The 14,811-nt window shown below is 45.2% G+C and overlaps 1 protein-coding gene across 2 annotated transcripts in view; it reads right to left on the bottom strand.

Moving 5' to 3' along the window:
* SCNN1B (sodium channel epithelial 1 subunit beta) overlaps window positions 1-14,811 on the bottom strand; it is a 79,387-nt gene that overhangs the window by 27,237 nt on the left and 37,339 nt on the right. For both annotated transcript variants that reach the window (XM_055365491.2, XM_055365492.2), the window contains exons 2-3: window positions 5,576-5,894; window positions 1,409-1,682 (exon numbers count right to left, since the gene is read on the bottom strand). In XM_055365491.2, coding sequence (XP_055221466.2) covers window positions 1,409-1,682; window positions 5,576-5,886 — 585 coding nt within the window. In that variant the 5' untranslated portion in view covers window positions 5,887-5,894. The remainder of the gene's footprint in view (window positions 1-1,408; window positions 1,683-5,575; window positions 5,895-14,811) is intronic.

The following is a 14,811-nucleotide window of genomic DNA, read 5'->3' as shown; positions in this document are numbered from 1 at the left end:
ACAGACTTGGCCCTGGGACTCTGGCCTTGGCCACGAGGCTGCTGCTGGTTCTCCCTGCTGGAACCCGGGAGGCCGGATAGAGAAGCTTCCCCTGGCATTCTTACACCACCCTTCCCAACACGCCCGGCCAGCCCACTCCTGGGGGCCTCCCTGCCTCCCCTTGGGGAAGTAATGGCAGCCCTTAATCCTTACCCTGTTCCAGGCTTTGTTCCCAGTGTCTTACATCTATAATCCCATTGAAGCTTCACAGCAAAGCTAGGAGGTAAGTATCATTGTTATCCCCATCATCATGAAGAAATTGAGGCCCAGGAGGTTAAGGAAGGTGTGACCACAGCAGATTCCCCATATGACGTTGGCTAGTTTGTGTGGAGAGGTGGGGATAAAGCAGTTATGGAAGTCATAACGCCATGAGTGTGAGCAGCAAGGCAGTGGCTCCCCCTCTGGGGAGTATATGGTCCCCTCCTGGATCCCCATCCAAGATTGATTATCAGAATCACCAGGGAGCCTGTTGTCAATACAGATTCCTGGGCCTGGGCCCAGAACTGCTCACTCAGATTCTCCAGGAGTGGGGCCTAGGGATGTGTATTTTGACAGAGCTCCCAGGAGATCCTGAGACACGGGCAGGGGACCTTCTCCCCACTTCTAGGCTTAAGAACTAATGGCATACCAGCCTCCCAGTGCAGGGCAGTTGTTTCTTGGCATGTGACTGTACTGCACAGCTGTGGCTTTTCACCTGCCCAATATTTATGCCCCTATCTTTTGATAACAAGACTTAGTTCCTCCCTCAGGGAACCACCTTCCCCCTTGCTCAGTCCATGTGGTCTCACAGAGGCTGACATCACTCCCAACTCCAGGGCACATGGCCCAGGACTGGCCAATCATGAGAGCCCCTGCTGTAGCCCACAGCGATTGGTTTAGGGGTGAGCATGTGAACTAATGAGTCTTCTTAGGACCTTTGCTGGGACTATAGGGAAAGAGCTCTTTTTCCGGGACCACTGCTAAGCAAGGGCACTGAGGGGATCCCTCCACATGGAGAGATCTTGCCTGAGAGTGAAGTCGCCTGAGAGAAAAGTTGAACCAAGATGGAGAAGGATTCCTGATGACCTCATTAGAATACCTGGATCCAGCCTTGCCTGAATGCAGTATACCTCTGGATTTCTTAGTCATGTGAGCCAATGAATCGCCTGTTTTGCTTAAGCTAGTGTGAGCTGGATTACTTATACCAAAAGAGTCTTGACTAACATGCCAAAAATTTCTATTTTTAAAAAATCTCTGCAAACAAGCAAAACAGGCTCTGGCTTCCATCTTGTCTTTCCCCCAGCGAGACTCAAATTACTACAGAAAAGAAACACCCATCAGCCTCACTGGGTGAGGCCCATTGCTTGATATGTGCCCAGGGACCACTTACTAGTCTCATGGCCATTTTGCACCCGTGGGCATTACAGATCTTTTCTGATGCTGAGCTGCTTGTCAAGCCATTGTGGTTGTCTCCAAAGAGATCAAGGACCATGGGGTGGTGGGGGTTCCGTTCATCAATAAGGACCAGGGGTGTGTGGTTCCAGATGGAGAAGTTCAGGTTCCTGGTGGCATTGGCATGGCTTAGCTCAGGAGCCAGGATCCTCTCCAGGACAGCTTCCATCAGCTCATCCAGGTCCTTCAGCAAATGCTTGATTTTGGAATACCTGGATGGGGAGAGGGCTGGTTAGCGGGGAGGAATGAATATCTGTAAAGCAGAGCAACTGAAATCTGGGACCCACTCCATAGTAGTCTGTTTTCACACTGCTATAAAGATACTACCTGAGACTGGGTAATTTATAAACAGAAGAGGTATAATTGACTCACAGTTCTGCATGGCTGGAGAGAGGTCTCAGGAAACTTACAATCATGGCGGAAGGTGAAGGGGGAAGCAAGGCATGTCTTACATGGCAGCAGGAGAGAGAGAGAAAGAGAGCGCACAGGGGAGACTGCCACTTTAAAACCATCAGATCTTGTGAGAACTCACTCACTATCACGAAAACAGCATGGGGGAAGCTGCCCGTATGATCTAATCACCCACACCAAGTCCCTCCCTCAACACATGGGGGTTACAATTCGATATGATATTTGGGTGGTGACACTGAGCCAAACCATATCACACTGCTACTCCAGCATGGCTGCCACTATGTATAAGAAGAACACCCCACCTAAGCACCCACCTCTCCTTCCACCCACCCACGCATCCATCTTTCCACCACCCATGCACTCATTCATTCACCAACTTTTAATGAGCACCTACTATGTGCCAGGCACTGTGCAAGGCACAGACGATACAGTAGCAAACAAGAGGGACCTGGTCTCTTTCCTTATGAAATTCACATTCGAGTGAGGAAGAATTGTAATGGCTCATGGTTATTGATAGCTTACCATGTGCCAGGTGCTAGGTGCTTTCCAGGTCTTGTTTGCCACAAGTCTGTTACCATCCCCATATATAGCTCAGGAAACTGAGGCTCCAGGAATTGGTGTGATTTTGCAAGCTCACTCCACTGATAAAGGGCAGAGGTGAGTTTAGAATCTGGGTTTGGTGGGCTCCAGTGGGTATGTTTATGGGGGTTCTGAGATCTCCCTCCCAGGGGGGAGCAACTTTGGGAACAGGAGCCAGTTTCAGGAGAGAGAAAATGAATGGGACTGTGAGGCTGGCTCCAATGTCTTCCCTCAGCCCTGTGGCACTCCCATGTTGGACATGGTGGCCAGTGAGAGATGGATCTATCAAGAAGTATCTCTGCCAGGCCCCGTGGGGGCCGGGTCCTGCACCCCAGTCGCTTCATGTCCAATTTACCCAAGACCCTGCCTCAAAGTGGGGTAATTGAGGCCACAAGTGCCAACTCTGGCTGGAGAACTTCCTGCAGGAGCATTAAATGCTGGACAGAGGCCAAGGTCCTGGTACAAAGGTGTACAGCAGCCAGAGCTAACATTGGCCTTCGATGCCAGTTCCCTGACCATTAAATCTGTGTACACAGGAACAGGAGGATCGGGAAGGGTGGCGTCTGTGCAGGTGGTGGTGTTATTACAGCCTAGATGTCCACAGCTTCTGGGAAGCTTGATGGGTCACTGTATGGGCTCCAGGTTTGAATCCTGGCATGCCACTTAATATCTTGGGCAACTTAACCTCCCTGAGGCTCTGTTCTCTCATCTACAAAACAGGGGGATAAAAATAAGTACCCCAGAGAATCGTTGGGAAGATTCAATGAGGTGCTGCTTATAAAGTGCATTGATCAGTGCCCAGAAGGAGTGCTGTCGTTCCTATTATTATTAAAGATTCTCTTGAGCAGCTCTAAGAACCCACCAAGGCAGGAAGAACCCTATTAATAGAAAGAAGGGACTTTCTGATAATTGGGAAAGTAATCACTATGTGAGAATTCCCTTCCAGGACTTTTAAAAACAGAGATGCTGTCTCACCATGTTGGCCATGCTGACCTTGAACTCCTGGCTTCAAGTGATCCTTAAGCCTCAGCCTCCTAACATGCTCTGATTTCAAGCCTGAGCCACTGTGCCCGTGCCCAGTCAGGACTTTCTTTTGCTTTCTTTCTTTTTTTTTTTTAATTGAGACAAGATCTTGCTCTGTCACCCAGGCTGGAGTGCAGTGGCGAGATCTCGGCTCACTGCAACCTCCACCTCCCGAGTTCAAGTGATTTTCCTGCCTCAGCCTCCTGAGTAGCTGGGTTTACAGGCATGTGCCAGCACACCCGGCTAATTTTTGTATTTTTAGTAGAGATGGGGTTTCACCATGTTGGGCAGGCTGATCTCGAACTCCTGACCTCAAGTAATCCACTCGCTTTGGCCTCTCAAAATGCTGGGATTACAGGCGTGAGCCGCTGTGCCCGGTCAGGACTCTCTTTTGGATAAAAATGTTTTCTGTGACTCAGCCCTTCTTTCAGTTCCTTGAATGCACCAAGCTTCTCACCAGCTGCACCTGCTGTGTCCACCACTGGGGGCACTCTCTTCACCCTACCTGGCCAACTTCTACTCATTCCTTAGGGCACTTTTTTTTATTTTTTGTTTTTGGACTGACTCCCTGTCTCTCCATAACCCTGACTAGGTTGGGTCTCCTCTTGTGTCCCCTTCACAGGTCTTGCTATCAAGCTGAGAATGGAGAACGGGCAACCCGGAAGAATGGTTAAAAAGTAGCAGCTCTGGGATCACATCAGGCCTGGGTTCAGATCCCACAGTCTTCCGCTGTGCATCTCCAGGCAAGCTCACTTACTTCTCTGAACCTCCATCTCCTCACGTGTAAACTGGGGCTGCGACAGGAGTTCCCAATCCTAGGGTGGTTGTGTGGATTAGAATGACACCAATTACCCAAAGAACACTGAACACAGTGCCTAGCATATCATAAACATTTGTTGAAGAGTTGTTTTATTTATTTATTTTTTAATTTTTGAGACAGGATCTTGTTCTGTTGCCCAGGCTGGAGTGCAGTGATGCAATCTCAACTCACTACAACCTCTGCCTCTCGGGGTCAAGCAATTCTCGTGCCTCAGCCTCCTAAGTAGCTGAGATTACAGGCATCGCCTATATTTTTAGTAGAGATGAGGTTTCACCATGTTGGCCAGACTGGTCTCAAACTCCTGACCTCAAGTAATCTGCCCATCTCAGCCTCTCAAAATGCTGGGATTACAGGTATGAGCCATGGTGCCCGACTGAGTTGTTTTATTTTTTATCATCATAATGATAATGAATTTGATATTTGTGGGGACAACTTTGTGGGGCCTGTTTTCTCTGGCAGGCTGTGAAGAGGACAGGGACTCTGTTTTGTTCACTGTTGTATTTGTGTTGCCTAGGACAGTGCCTGGCACATAGTAGGTGCTCCATGAACACGCATGGAATCGATAAATAGGCACTGGCCTGCCTGAAGACAGAGGGTGCCCAAGGTTCTCTCTAAGCCTAGGAAATTCATGATTTTTTTTTATTTTTAAGAGATAGGATCTGTTACCCAGGCTGGAATGCAGTGGCATCTTCTTGTTTTTATTTTTAATTAATTATTTTTTCTTAGCCTTGACTTGAAACTCAAGTGGCGCCATCTCAGCCCACTGCAGCCTCGAGCTCCTGGGCTCAAGCAGTTCTCCCACCTCTGCTTCCTAAGCAGCTCAGACCACAGACATGTGCCACCACGTCTGGCTAGTTAAAAAAAATTATTTACTTTTTTTAGAAGTGGGATCTTGCTATGTTGCCCAGGCTGTTCTCCAACTCCTGGCCTCAAGGGATCCTTCTGTCTTTGCCTCTCAAAGTGCTGTTATTACAGGCCACTGCACCTGGCCAAAAGTTTATGAAGTTTGAATCTTAGTTGCTGCAAAAGGATGAAGGCAAATGGAAAGACATAGAGGAGGAGAAAGAGAAAGAAGGAAGGAAAGAAAGAAAAGAAAAAAGAAAGGGAAGAAGAAGGAAGGAAAAGTAATAAAGAGAGAAAGGAAGGAAGAAGGGGAGAAATAAAGAGAAGGAGAGAAAGGAGAAGGAAGGAAAGGAAAGGTAGAAGGGAAGAAAAGAGAGAAAGAGAACCGCCTGTCTGCTGAGGCCAGCTGTGCGCTCCGGGGCCACCTACTTGAAGGGGCTAGCATTGCAGATGGTGACGGCGGGGAAGTCCATGGTCTTGAAGCCTACGGAGAGGGAGACGCTGACCTCCCAGCTCAAGTAGGTCCTGATGAAGATGCCCCACTGCCAGCAGACGAGGGCGGCGAAGAGCAGGGTGAGCAGGAACCACATGGCTTTCTTCTTGGGCCCCTCACAGATGATGCGCTTGGGGCCGTGGGTGTTGGTGTTGTCGCAGTACCACACCAGCAGCTCCTTGTACGTGTAGCCGGGGCCCTTCTGCAGCCGATGCAGGCCCTTCAGCAGGTACTTCTTCACGTGCATAGTGGCACCTGGAGAGAGGCATGGGGACGCACATCAGCTGGGACACCAGCCTTGCCTGCGAGGATGTCCCAGTCACGTCCAGGAACTGGGCGGCGGTACGTCCGCGTTCTTCCTCCCTCTCTACCTTCCCCCCTCCCTCCCTCCCTCCCTTTTTTCCTTCTTTTCTTCCTTCCTTTGGCTATCCGTCATCAATCCATCCATCCGTCTAATCAACCAAAATGCATTTATTGAATGCCTACTATATGCCAGGCACTCAAATGGTCCTTCTGGACTCAATGAGCAAAATGGACAAGGTTTTTTGCCCTTTGGGAATTCATAACCTAGTGAACAAGTGACTTAAACTCTCAACTCAGGTTCTCTGTGCATAAAATGTGGTATAGCAAGTCCTCAAACGACGTCGTTTTGTTCAATGTTTCATTGTAACATTGATGAGAAAAGAAAGTAGATTCCCAGCCAGGGCCACTGTCTATATGGAGTTTACATGTCCTCCCCATGATGTGTCTGCATGGTCCCAGGTGAGTGAGTGTGACTGTGTGAGTGCTCTGCAATGGAATGTGTCCTGTGTAGGGTGGGTTCCCGCCTGTGGCCTCAGCTGCGGAGATAGGCTCTGGCCACTGGACCTTGAACTGAATAAGTGGGTAAATAATGATCTTACTTGTTTTTATTAACCTTTCTTTTTCTTTTTCTTTTTTCAGATAGGGTCTCACTCTCTTACCCAGCCTAGAGCGCAGTGGCGCAGTCATGGCTCACTGCAATCTCTACCTCCTAGGCTCAAGCCATCCTCCCACCTCAGCCTCCTAAGTAGCTGGGATTATAGGCATGCACACCACCATATCAGTGAATTGTTGTATTTTTAGTGGAGACGGGGTTTCACCGTGTTGCCCAGGCTGGTCTCAAACTCCTGAGCTCAAGTGATCCACCCACCTCAGCATCCCAAAGTGCTGGCATTACAGGCGTGAACCACCGCACCCGGTCTTAATCTTTCTTAAATGTATGTATAGCTCATATTTATTTCAATGTTTAATATTAGAAGCATTTTGGTCTTTACTTAGAAATTTGGTGACTTTTTTTGTGACCAGAAATAGGCCATAGGAGCTTAACTCTTGTTGATATCAATTAGCCTATGGTGAAATTGATTTCATTAGACATCGTTTAGCCTAGAGTTGCAGTTTCCAAGAACATATCAACAATGTTAAGTGAAGACTTACTGTAACAATTACATCTAACTTACAGGATTGCTGAGAGGATGAAATTCGGCGATGCACAAAAAGTGCTATGGACTGAGCCTAGCACAGGCCAGGTCCTCAGTATGCCAGTTTCCATTGTCACTAGCTGTCAGTGGGTAAGACAGATGTTAAGCGAAGAATCCATCAACAATGCAGAGCTATGAAACATGACAGGAAAGATTGGGACCCCATGCCCTGAGATGCTAGAGGCATTAAAGGGTGGTGGTTTAGAATAAGGATTCTGTAACCAAATTTTCTGGCTTTTTGTTTGTTTGTTTGAGACAGGGTCTCACTCTATCACCCAGGCTGGAGTGCAGTGGCATGATCATGGCTCACTGCAGCCTCGAACTCCTGGGAAATTTCTGGCTTTGACTCTCAGCCCTGCTGCTTTCTAGCTGTGTGACTTTGAGCAAATCTCCTTCTGAGTCCTTCAGTTTCCTCATCCATAAAATGGGAATAATTACAGCTTCCACCTGATAAAGGTGTCGTGGAGGCTGGCTGCATGAAAATATGGAGAGGGTAGATTCATGCCTGGCACCTAAGTGTCAGCGATTTTTATTAGAAAACGGAGGCCTGACCAGGTCTGAGAGTCCTTGGAGAAGCGATGGAGGAGCTGAGGTTAAAGGATAGGAGAGGGAAGGGGAAGGGGGAAGGCTGAAGTGGGGAGGGAGCCTGTAGTGGTGGGGAGGGATCCTGCCAGGGTGAGCAGGGCCAGGCCACACAAGGGCTTGTGGACTGTGTTAAAGATTAGGGTTTCAATCCCAAGAGAACTGGAACCTTTGGAGGCATGAGGGTGTGATGCCATCAAAGCTGGGATTTGAAAAGGGCATTCCAGCCAGGTTCGGTGGCTCATGCCTGTAATCCCAGCACTTTGGGAGGCTGAGGCAGGAGGATCACCTGAGGTCAGGAGTTTGAGACTAGCCTGGCCAACATAGTGAAACCCTGTCTCTATGAAAAATACAAAAATTAGCTGGTGGCGGGCCCTTGTAATCCCAGCTACCTGGGAGGCTGAGGCAGGAGAACTGCTTTAGCCTGGGAGGTGGAGGTTGCAGTGAGCCGAGATTGCACTGAGCTGAGATCGCACCACTGCACTCCAGCCTGGACGACAGAGTGAGACTCCGTCTCAAAAAAAAAAAAGAAAAAGAAAAGGAAAAAGGTTGTTCCATGGATACAAATTAGAATGGGGTGAGGTTGTGTCCGGAGCATAAGGTTGGAGAGTATGGGTCATGGATGAGGAATGCCAGAGTTTTCTGAGACTCTGTTTCCCATACGCATGAGAGGGCAGGTTCTTGTGAAGACCACCAGGTACTTGTTATGGCACATGAGGGTTTCTAAGGACATTCCTGCTTCCCCCTCCCTTCTCTCTGGACACAGAGCAGGAACCTGCGGCAGGAGCATCCCAGCTCTATTCCTGGAGCCCCAGTTGTACTTGATCTTTAAGGTCCAGACCAAAGGCCACTTCCTCCATGAAGCTCTCCTGACTTCAGGCTGGACCCTCACCCCCTCTGAGAGCCTTTCCCTTCTGGGGGCACCATGCTGGGCAGTGTGGTTCCTCTGTGCCCAGCATACTCTCCCCCTTGCTCTGAGGTTTCAGGTGAAGATATCCCGCTGTCCCTTTCATCTCAGTTGGTGTGAGTTGCCAGGCTGATCTCTCCTCTTAGCTCTGGGAGATGTGCATGTGACTCAAAGTGGAACATCAGGACTCAATTCTATTAGTTTATATTGGAATAACTGAAGGAGAGACCTCACTTTTAACTAAGCCTACTAAGCTGGTGGTATTTGGCAGCCCAAACGGGAAGTCTTCCTGAGAATAAAGCCAATACAGAGGAAAGAAGAGGCACGAGATGGAGAGAAATTTCTGACTTTGCCATTTGAACACCTGGATCCAGCCATGCCTGAAGCCATTCATTCCTGGCCTCATCAGATATGGAAACAATACATTTTCTTTCTTATTTATGCATATCCAAATTGGATGCCTGCCATTTGCACCCATAAGAAGCTTAATAGTAAAATAAATTGACCCTTGTTTTATCCTGTGTTCTAGTTTCTTGTGCCTGTGGCTTCTCCCAGGAGATCGCAAGTCCCTTAAGGGCAGCAGCTCTGTATCCCTGACAAAGCCCAGCACAGTGCCTGACACCCCACAGAATAATATCCAGATGTATAAGTTCAGACCTTCATGTCTAAACAGAGATGTTAAACCTGCCCAAGCATATTCACTCCTGATCCAATTATCTGACACAGTAACATTTCTCACCTTCCTTCCCCAGAAGGGGTCTTGGCCAAAGCATGAAGTGCTTTCTTCTCCAACTCTGTTCTCTCTCTCTCTCTCTCTTTCTCTCTCCTCTCTCTCTACAGGCTCTCGCTCTGTTGCCCAGGCTGGGGTGCAGTGGCACGATCTTGACTTACTGCAACCTCCACTTCCCGGGCTCAGGTGATCCCCCCACCTTAGCCACTTGAGTAGCTGGGACTACAGGTGCATGCCACCACGCCCAGCTAATTTTTGTATTTTCAGTAGAGACAAGGTTTTGCCATGTTGCCCAGGCTTGTCTCGAACTCCTGGGATCAAGCGATCCACCCGCATTGGCTTCCCAAAGTGCTTGGACTACAGGTGTGAGCCACTGCACCCCACCTCCAACTCCATTCTCTGATAGGAATTAAACTCTATGTGCCTGCCCAGGCCATCATGGCTGTAAGAGGATGTTCATAGAGTAACCCCACTCCCAACTTTCCCCAGAAGGTCTATTCCCTGCTCTGAAATAATAAAGTAATAACAGTTATTATAATAGCAACTACAAGAGCAACGTCGAAGTACTAAATGTTTGCCATGACTCAAGCATATGGGAAGACCCAGGGCTTCGTCTGCCTTATATAGTCTAGCACCCCAAAGCCACATAGGTGAACATCACATTAGGTTCCAATAGGTAGTCGTAGAAGAAATAAAGGGCCTCTAGAATGTCTACCCTTTTCTATTCTCATGTAATTATTCTGATTTAGTCAAGGAGAAAGTCTCAGCTTGGTACCAACAGCTCCTTAACACCTCTCCAACCCTTCTAATCTCCAGGTTTAACAATGAGGCCTCAGGCTCAGACAACAGTATCTAGTTAGAACGGGTAACATTCTGTTTTCACTGGGCTTATTTTTAAGAGCCACCTTCTACTTATGGCAAGAGATACTGACTTTTGCATTATGTTCATAAACGCGCTTAAGTAAAAAAAGGGGAATCGATTTAAAGAAAAATGTTTAAGTAAACAACGGTACTACATGTAGCAAAAGTTGTTACAATGGTAGGCAAATAACAGAAGTGTGTTGAGTATTGGCTGAGCATCTAACTAGTCTGGCCCCTTGGGTCATTAGCCAGATCAAACTCAGTAAGTGCTGCAAACAACTTTATGATGTTCTGGTCAGATTTCACCCCCACGGTGATAGATGGTCTGTGTTTGGAATGTATACACAGTTTATGGAGCAGGGATTGAATCAGTGTACAGCTTAACCCAATCCAAATAAGCAAAGTAGAGACTAAGTCCATGTGTGCACACAGAAAGAGACACCAATTGTCATGCTTCAGAGTCACAGATTGCTGACTATACATTGGCCCTGAACTCATGGTAAATATTCCTGTTAGCAAATGCAAAAACAATAAATGTGGAAAAGTGTTTCGGCTTTTTCTTCCTTCCTTCCTTCCTTTCCTTCTTTCTCTTTCTTTCTTTCTTTTTCTTTCTTTCTTTCTTTTTTCCTTCCTTCCTTCCCTCCTTCCTTCCTTCCTTCCTTCCTTCCTTCCTTCCTTCTTTCTTTCTTTCTTTCTTTCTTTCTTTCTTTCCTTCTTTCTTTCTGTCTGTCTGTCTTTTTCTTTCTTTCTTTCTTTCTTTCTTTCTTTCTTTCTTTCTTTCTTTCTTTCTTTCTTTCTCTCTTTCTTTCTTTCTTTCTTTCTTCTTTTTTTATTTTTGGCAAAGTATTGCTCTTGTTGCCCAGGCTGGAGTGCGATCGCGTGACCTCGGCTCACTGCAACCTCTACCTCCCGGGTTCAAGCAATTCTCTTGCCTCAGCCTCCCAAGTAGCTAGGATTACAGGCATGCACCATGACGCCCGGCTAATTTTGTATTATTAGTAGTGACGGGGTTTATCCATGTTGGTCAGGCTGGTCTCGATCTCCTGACCTGGTGATCTGACCTCCTTGGCCTCCCAAAGCGCTGGGATTACAGGCATGAGCCACCGTGCCCAGCCCTATTTCAGTTCTCTTACGAGACAGGTTTTCTTCTATGCTTTCTTCTGAGTGTTTTATAGTTTTATTAGGTCTATGAACCATTTGAAGTTAGTTTTTGCATATAGTGTGGGGTAGGAGCTAAGATTCCCTTTAAAAAAATATGGACTACTATTTGTTTTAGCATTTTTTGTTGTGTGTTCCATTTAAAGTGTAGAATTCACTGGATTTCAGTATATTCACATTGTTCAACTATCATCACAATCAATTTTAAAACATCTTTATTTCCCCTAAAGAAAACTCCATGCCCATTAGAAGTTATTTCTCATTCCTCTCTCCACCCTCCTCCTCCCCATCAGAAACCACTTATCTATTCTCTGTCTCTCTAGATTTGCCTGTTTTGGATGTTTCATATAAATCAAGCTTTTCCATCCTGCGGCCTGCAGGCCACAGGCAGCCCAGGATGGCTTTGAATGTGGCCCAACACAAATTCATAAACTTTCTTAAAACACTAGGAGATTTTTTTTTTTCTTAGCTCATCAGCTATTGTTAGTGTCAGTCCATTTTATAAGTGGCCCAAGACAATTCTTCTTCTTCTTCCAATGTGGTCCAGGGAAGCCAAAAGATTGGACACCCCTAATAGAAACGGAATTGCAGGCTGGGCACAGTGGCTCATGCCTATAATTCCAGCAATTTGGGAGGGTGAGGTGGGTGGATCACTTGAGGTCAAGAGTTCAAGGCCAGCCTAGCCAATATGGTGCAGCCCTGTCTGTAGTAAAAATACAAAATTAGCCGGGTGTGGTGGCATGTGCCTGTAATCCCTGCTACTCAGGAGACTGAGGCAGGAGAATTGCTTGAGCCTGGGTGGCAGAATTTGCAGTGAGCAGAGATTGTGCCACTGCACTCCAGCCTGGGTGTCAAGAGTGAAACTCTGTCTCAACAAACAAAAAACGGAATTGCACAATGTGTGGTCTTTTCTGACTGGCTTCTTTCACTTAGTGTGTTTTGAAAGTATGTTGCAGCATGTATTAGTGCTTCATTTCTTTCTATTGCCAAATAATATCCCATATTATGTTGAGACTACATTTTATTTATCCATTCATCAGTTGATGGACAGTTGGGTTGTTTTTACTTTTTGTCTGTTATGATAATACTGCTATGAATGATCATGTATAAGTTTTGTGTAGAAATAGGTTTCATTTCTCTTGGTTATATATCCAGGAGTGGTCTCGAACTCCTGATCTGAGTCTGATGGTAATTCTATGTTTAACCTTTTGAGGAACTGCAAGACTGTTTTCCAAAATGGCTGCACTACTTAACAATTTCACCCGGTGTGTGAGAGTTCTAATCTCTCCACATCCTCTCCAAAACTTATTATCCATTTTAAAAAGTTATTACAGCTACCTTAGTGGGGTGTGAAGTGATATCTTATGTTGGTTTCAATTTGTGTTTTCCTGATGGCTATGATGTAGAACTTCTTCTCATAGGCTTATATATTGACCATTAGATCCATTATATGGCCAGTATATCTTCCTTGGAGAAATGTCTATTCAGATCCTTCATCATTTTTTAACTGGGCTATTTATCTTTTTATTACTGAGTTGCAAGAGTTATTTATATATTCTATACACAAGTCCCTTAACAGACAGGACTTGCAAACATTGTCTTTCCTTCTCTGTGTGTTGTCTTTTTACTTTCTTGATGGTGTCCTTTGAAGAACAAAAGTTTTTAAGTTTGATGATGCCAAATTTCTCTATATTTCTTTTTTGTGTGTGTGCTTTGGTTTCTTATCTAAGACTCTATTGCCTAATCCAAGGTCCTGAAGATTTGTTTCTGTGCTTTACTCTAAGGACTTTATAGTTCCAGCTCTTATATTTAGGTCTTTGATTCATTTTGAATTAATTTACATATATAGTGTGAGATAGGAATCCAACTTCATTGTTCTTCATGTGCATATCCACTTGTCCCAGCACCCAGACTATTCTTTCTCCCATTTAATTGTCTTGGCACCTTGTCTGATGTTTTAGCATTTAAATGAAAAGAAAGCTTAAATAAATGGAGAGCTATACCATGCTCATAGATTAGAAGACTCAATATTGTTAAGATGTCAATTAACCTCTAGAGTCAACTCACTCGTAATCTCTAAAGTCTACTCAATTTCAACCAAAATCCCAGCAGAATTTTTGTAGAAATTGACAAACTGATTCTAAAATATATATGGAAAAGCAAAAGAACTAAAACAGCAAAAACAAAACAAAATCAGACACACATGCATGTGTACACATGCACACACACACACACATACTTCAAAACAAAATTTTAAAAAACTTATGAAAAATAAAAACAAGTTGAAAGACATTTCTATGTGATATCAACACTTACTGTAAGTTGCATTTATCAGGACAGTGTGGTATTGGTGTAATGATAGATCTACCGATCATTGGATTAAGGAGCTCTGATAGACCTACAAATTTGCCAAGGTAATTCAACGAAGAGAGTGTAGTCTTGGCCAGGCATGGTGGCTCACACCTGTAATTCCAGTTCCTTGGGCCAATAAAGTACTGGGATCACTTGAGCCCAGGAGTTTGAGACCAGCCTGGGCAACACAGTGACAACCTGTCTCTATTTAAAAGAAAGATTAAAACGTAAAAAAATTTTAAAAAGTGTAATTTTTTTCAACAACAAATGCTGAAACAAGTAGTTGTCCATATTTTTTTTAAAGGGAATCTTAACTCCTACCCCACACTATATGCAAAAACTAACTTCAAATGGTTCATAGACCTAATAAAACTATAAAACACCCAGAAGAAAGCATAGAAAAAAATCTGTGTAACCTTAGGATATGCAAAGATCTTCAGATAGGATACTAAAATCATGAATCATAAGAAACTTATAAATTGTACTTTATTAGAATTAAAATCTTCTGCTTTTCAAAAGACATGGTTGAGAAAATGAGAGAGCAAGCTCCTGGGAGAAAATACTTGGAATACGTATGTCTGACAAAGAATTTCTATGCGGAATATATAAAGAACTCTTACAACTAAATAATAAGACAAACAGTTCAACAAAAAATGGGCCAATGATTTAAATAGACACCATAAAAGAGGAAATATGAATGGCCCATAAGCACGTGAAAAAATGCTCACCATCATTAGTCACTGGAGAAATGCAGATCAAAACCACCCACAATGAGCTATCATTTCACACCCATTAGAAGGACTGATAGTATCTAGTGTTGGTGAGGATGTGTAGCAACTGGAATTCTCCTACACAGCTGGTTGGAATGCAAAATGGTACAGTCACTTTGGAAGGTAGTTTGATATAGTTTCTTATAAAGTTGCCAGGCACAGTGGCTCACACCTGTAATCCCAACACTTTGGGAGGTCAAGGTGGGTGGATCACTTGAGGTCAGGAGTTTGAGAATCCGTGGCCAACATGGTGAAACCCTGTCTCTACTAAAAATACAAAAAAATTAGCTGGGAGTGGTGCCACACGCCTGTA

The sequence above is a fragment of the Gorilla gorilla genome, chromosome 18 (genome assembly GCF_029281585.2).
Source record: "Gorilla gorilla gorilla isolate KB3781 chromosome 18, NHGRI_mGorGor1-v2.1_pri, whole genome shotgun sequence".
Classification (NCBI taxonomy): Eukaryota; Metazoa; Chordata; class Mammalia; order Primates; family Hominidae; genus Gorilla; species Gorilla gorilla.
This window is presented reverse-complemented; position numbering and strand designations above follow the sequence as displayed.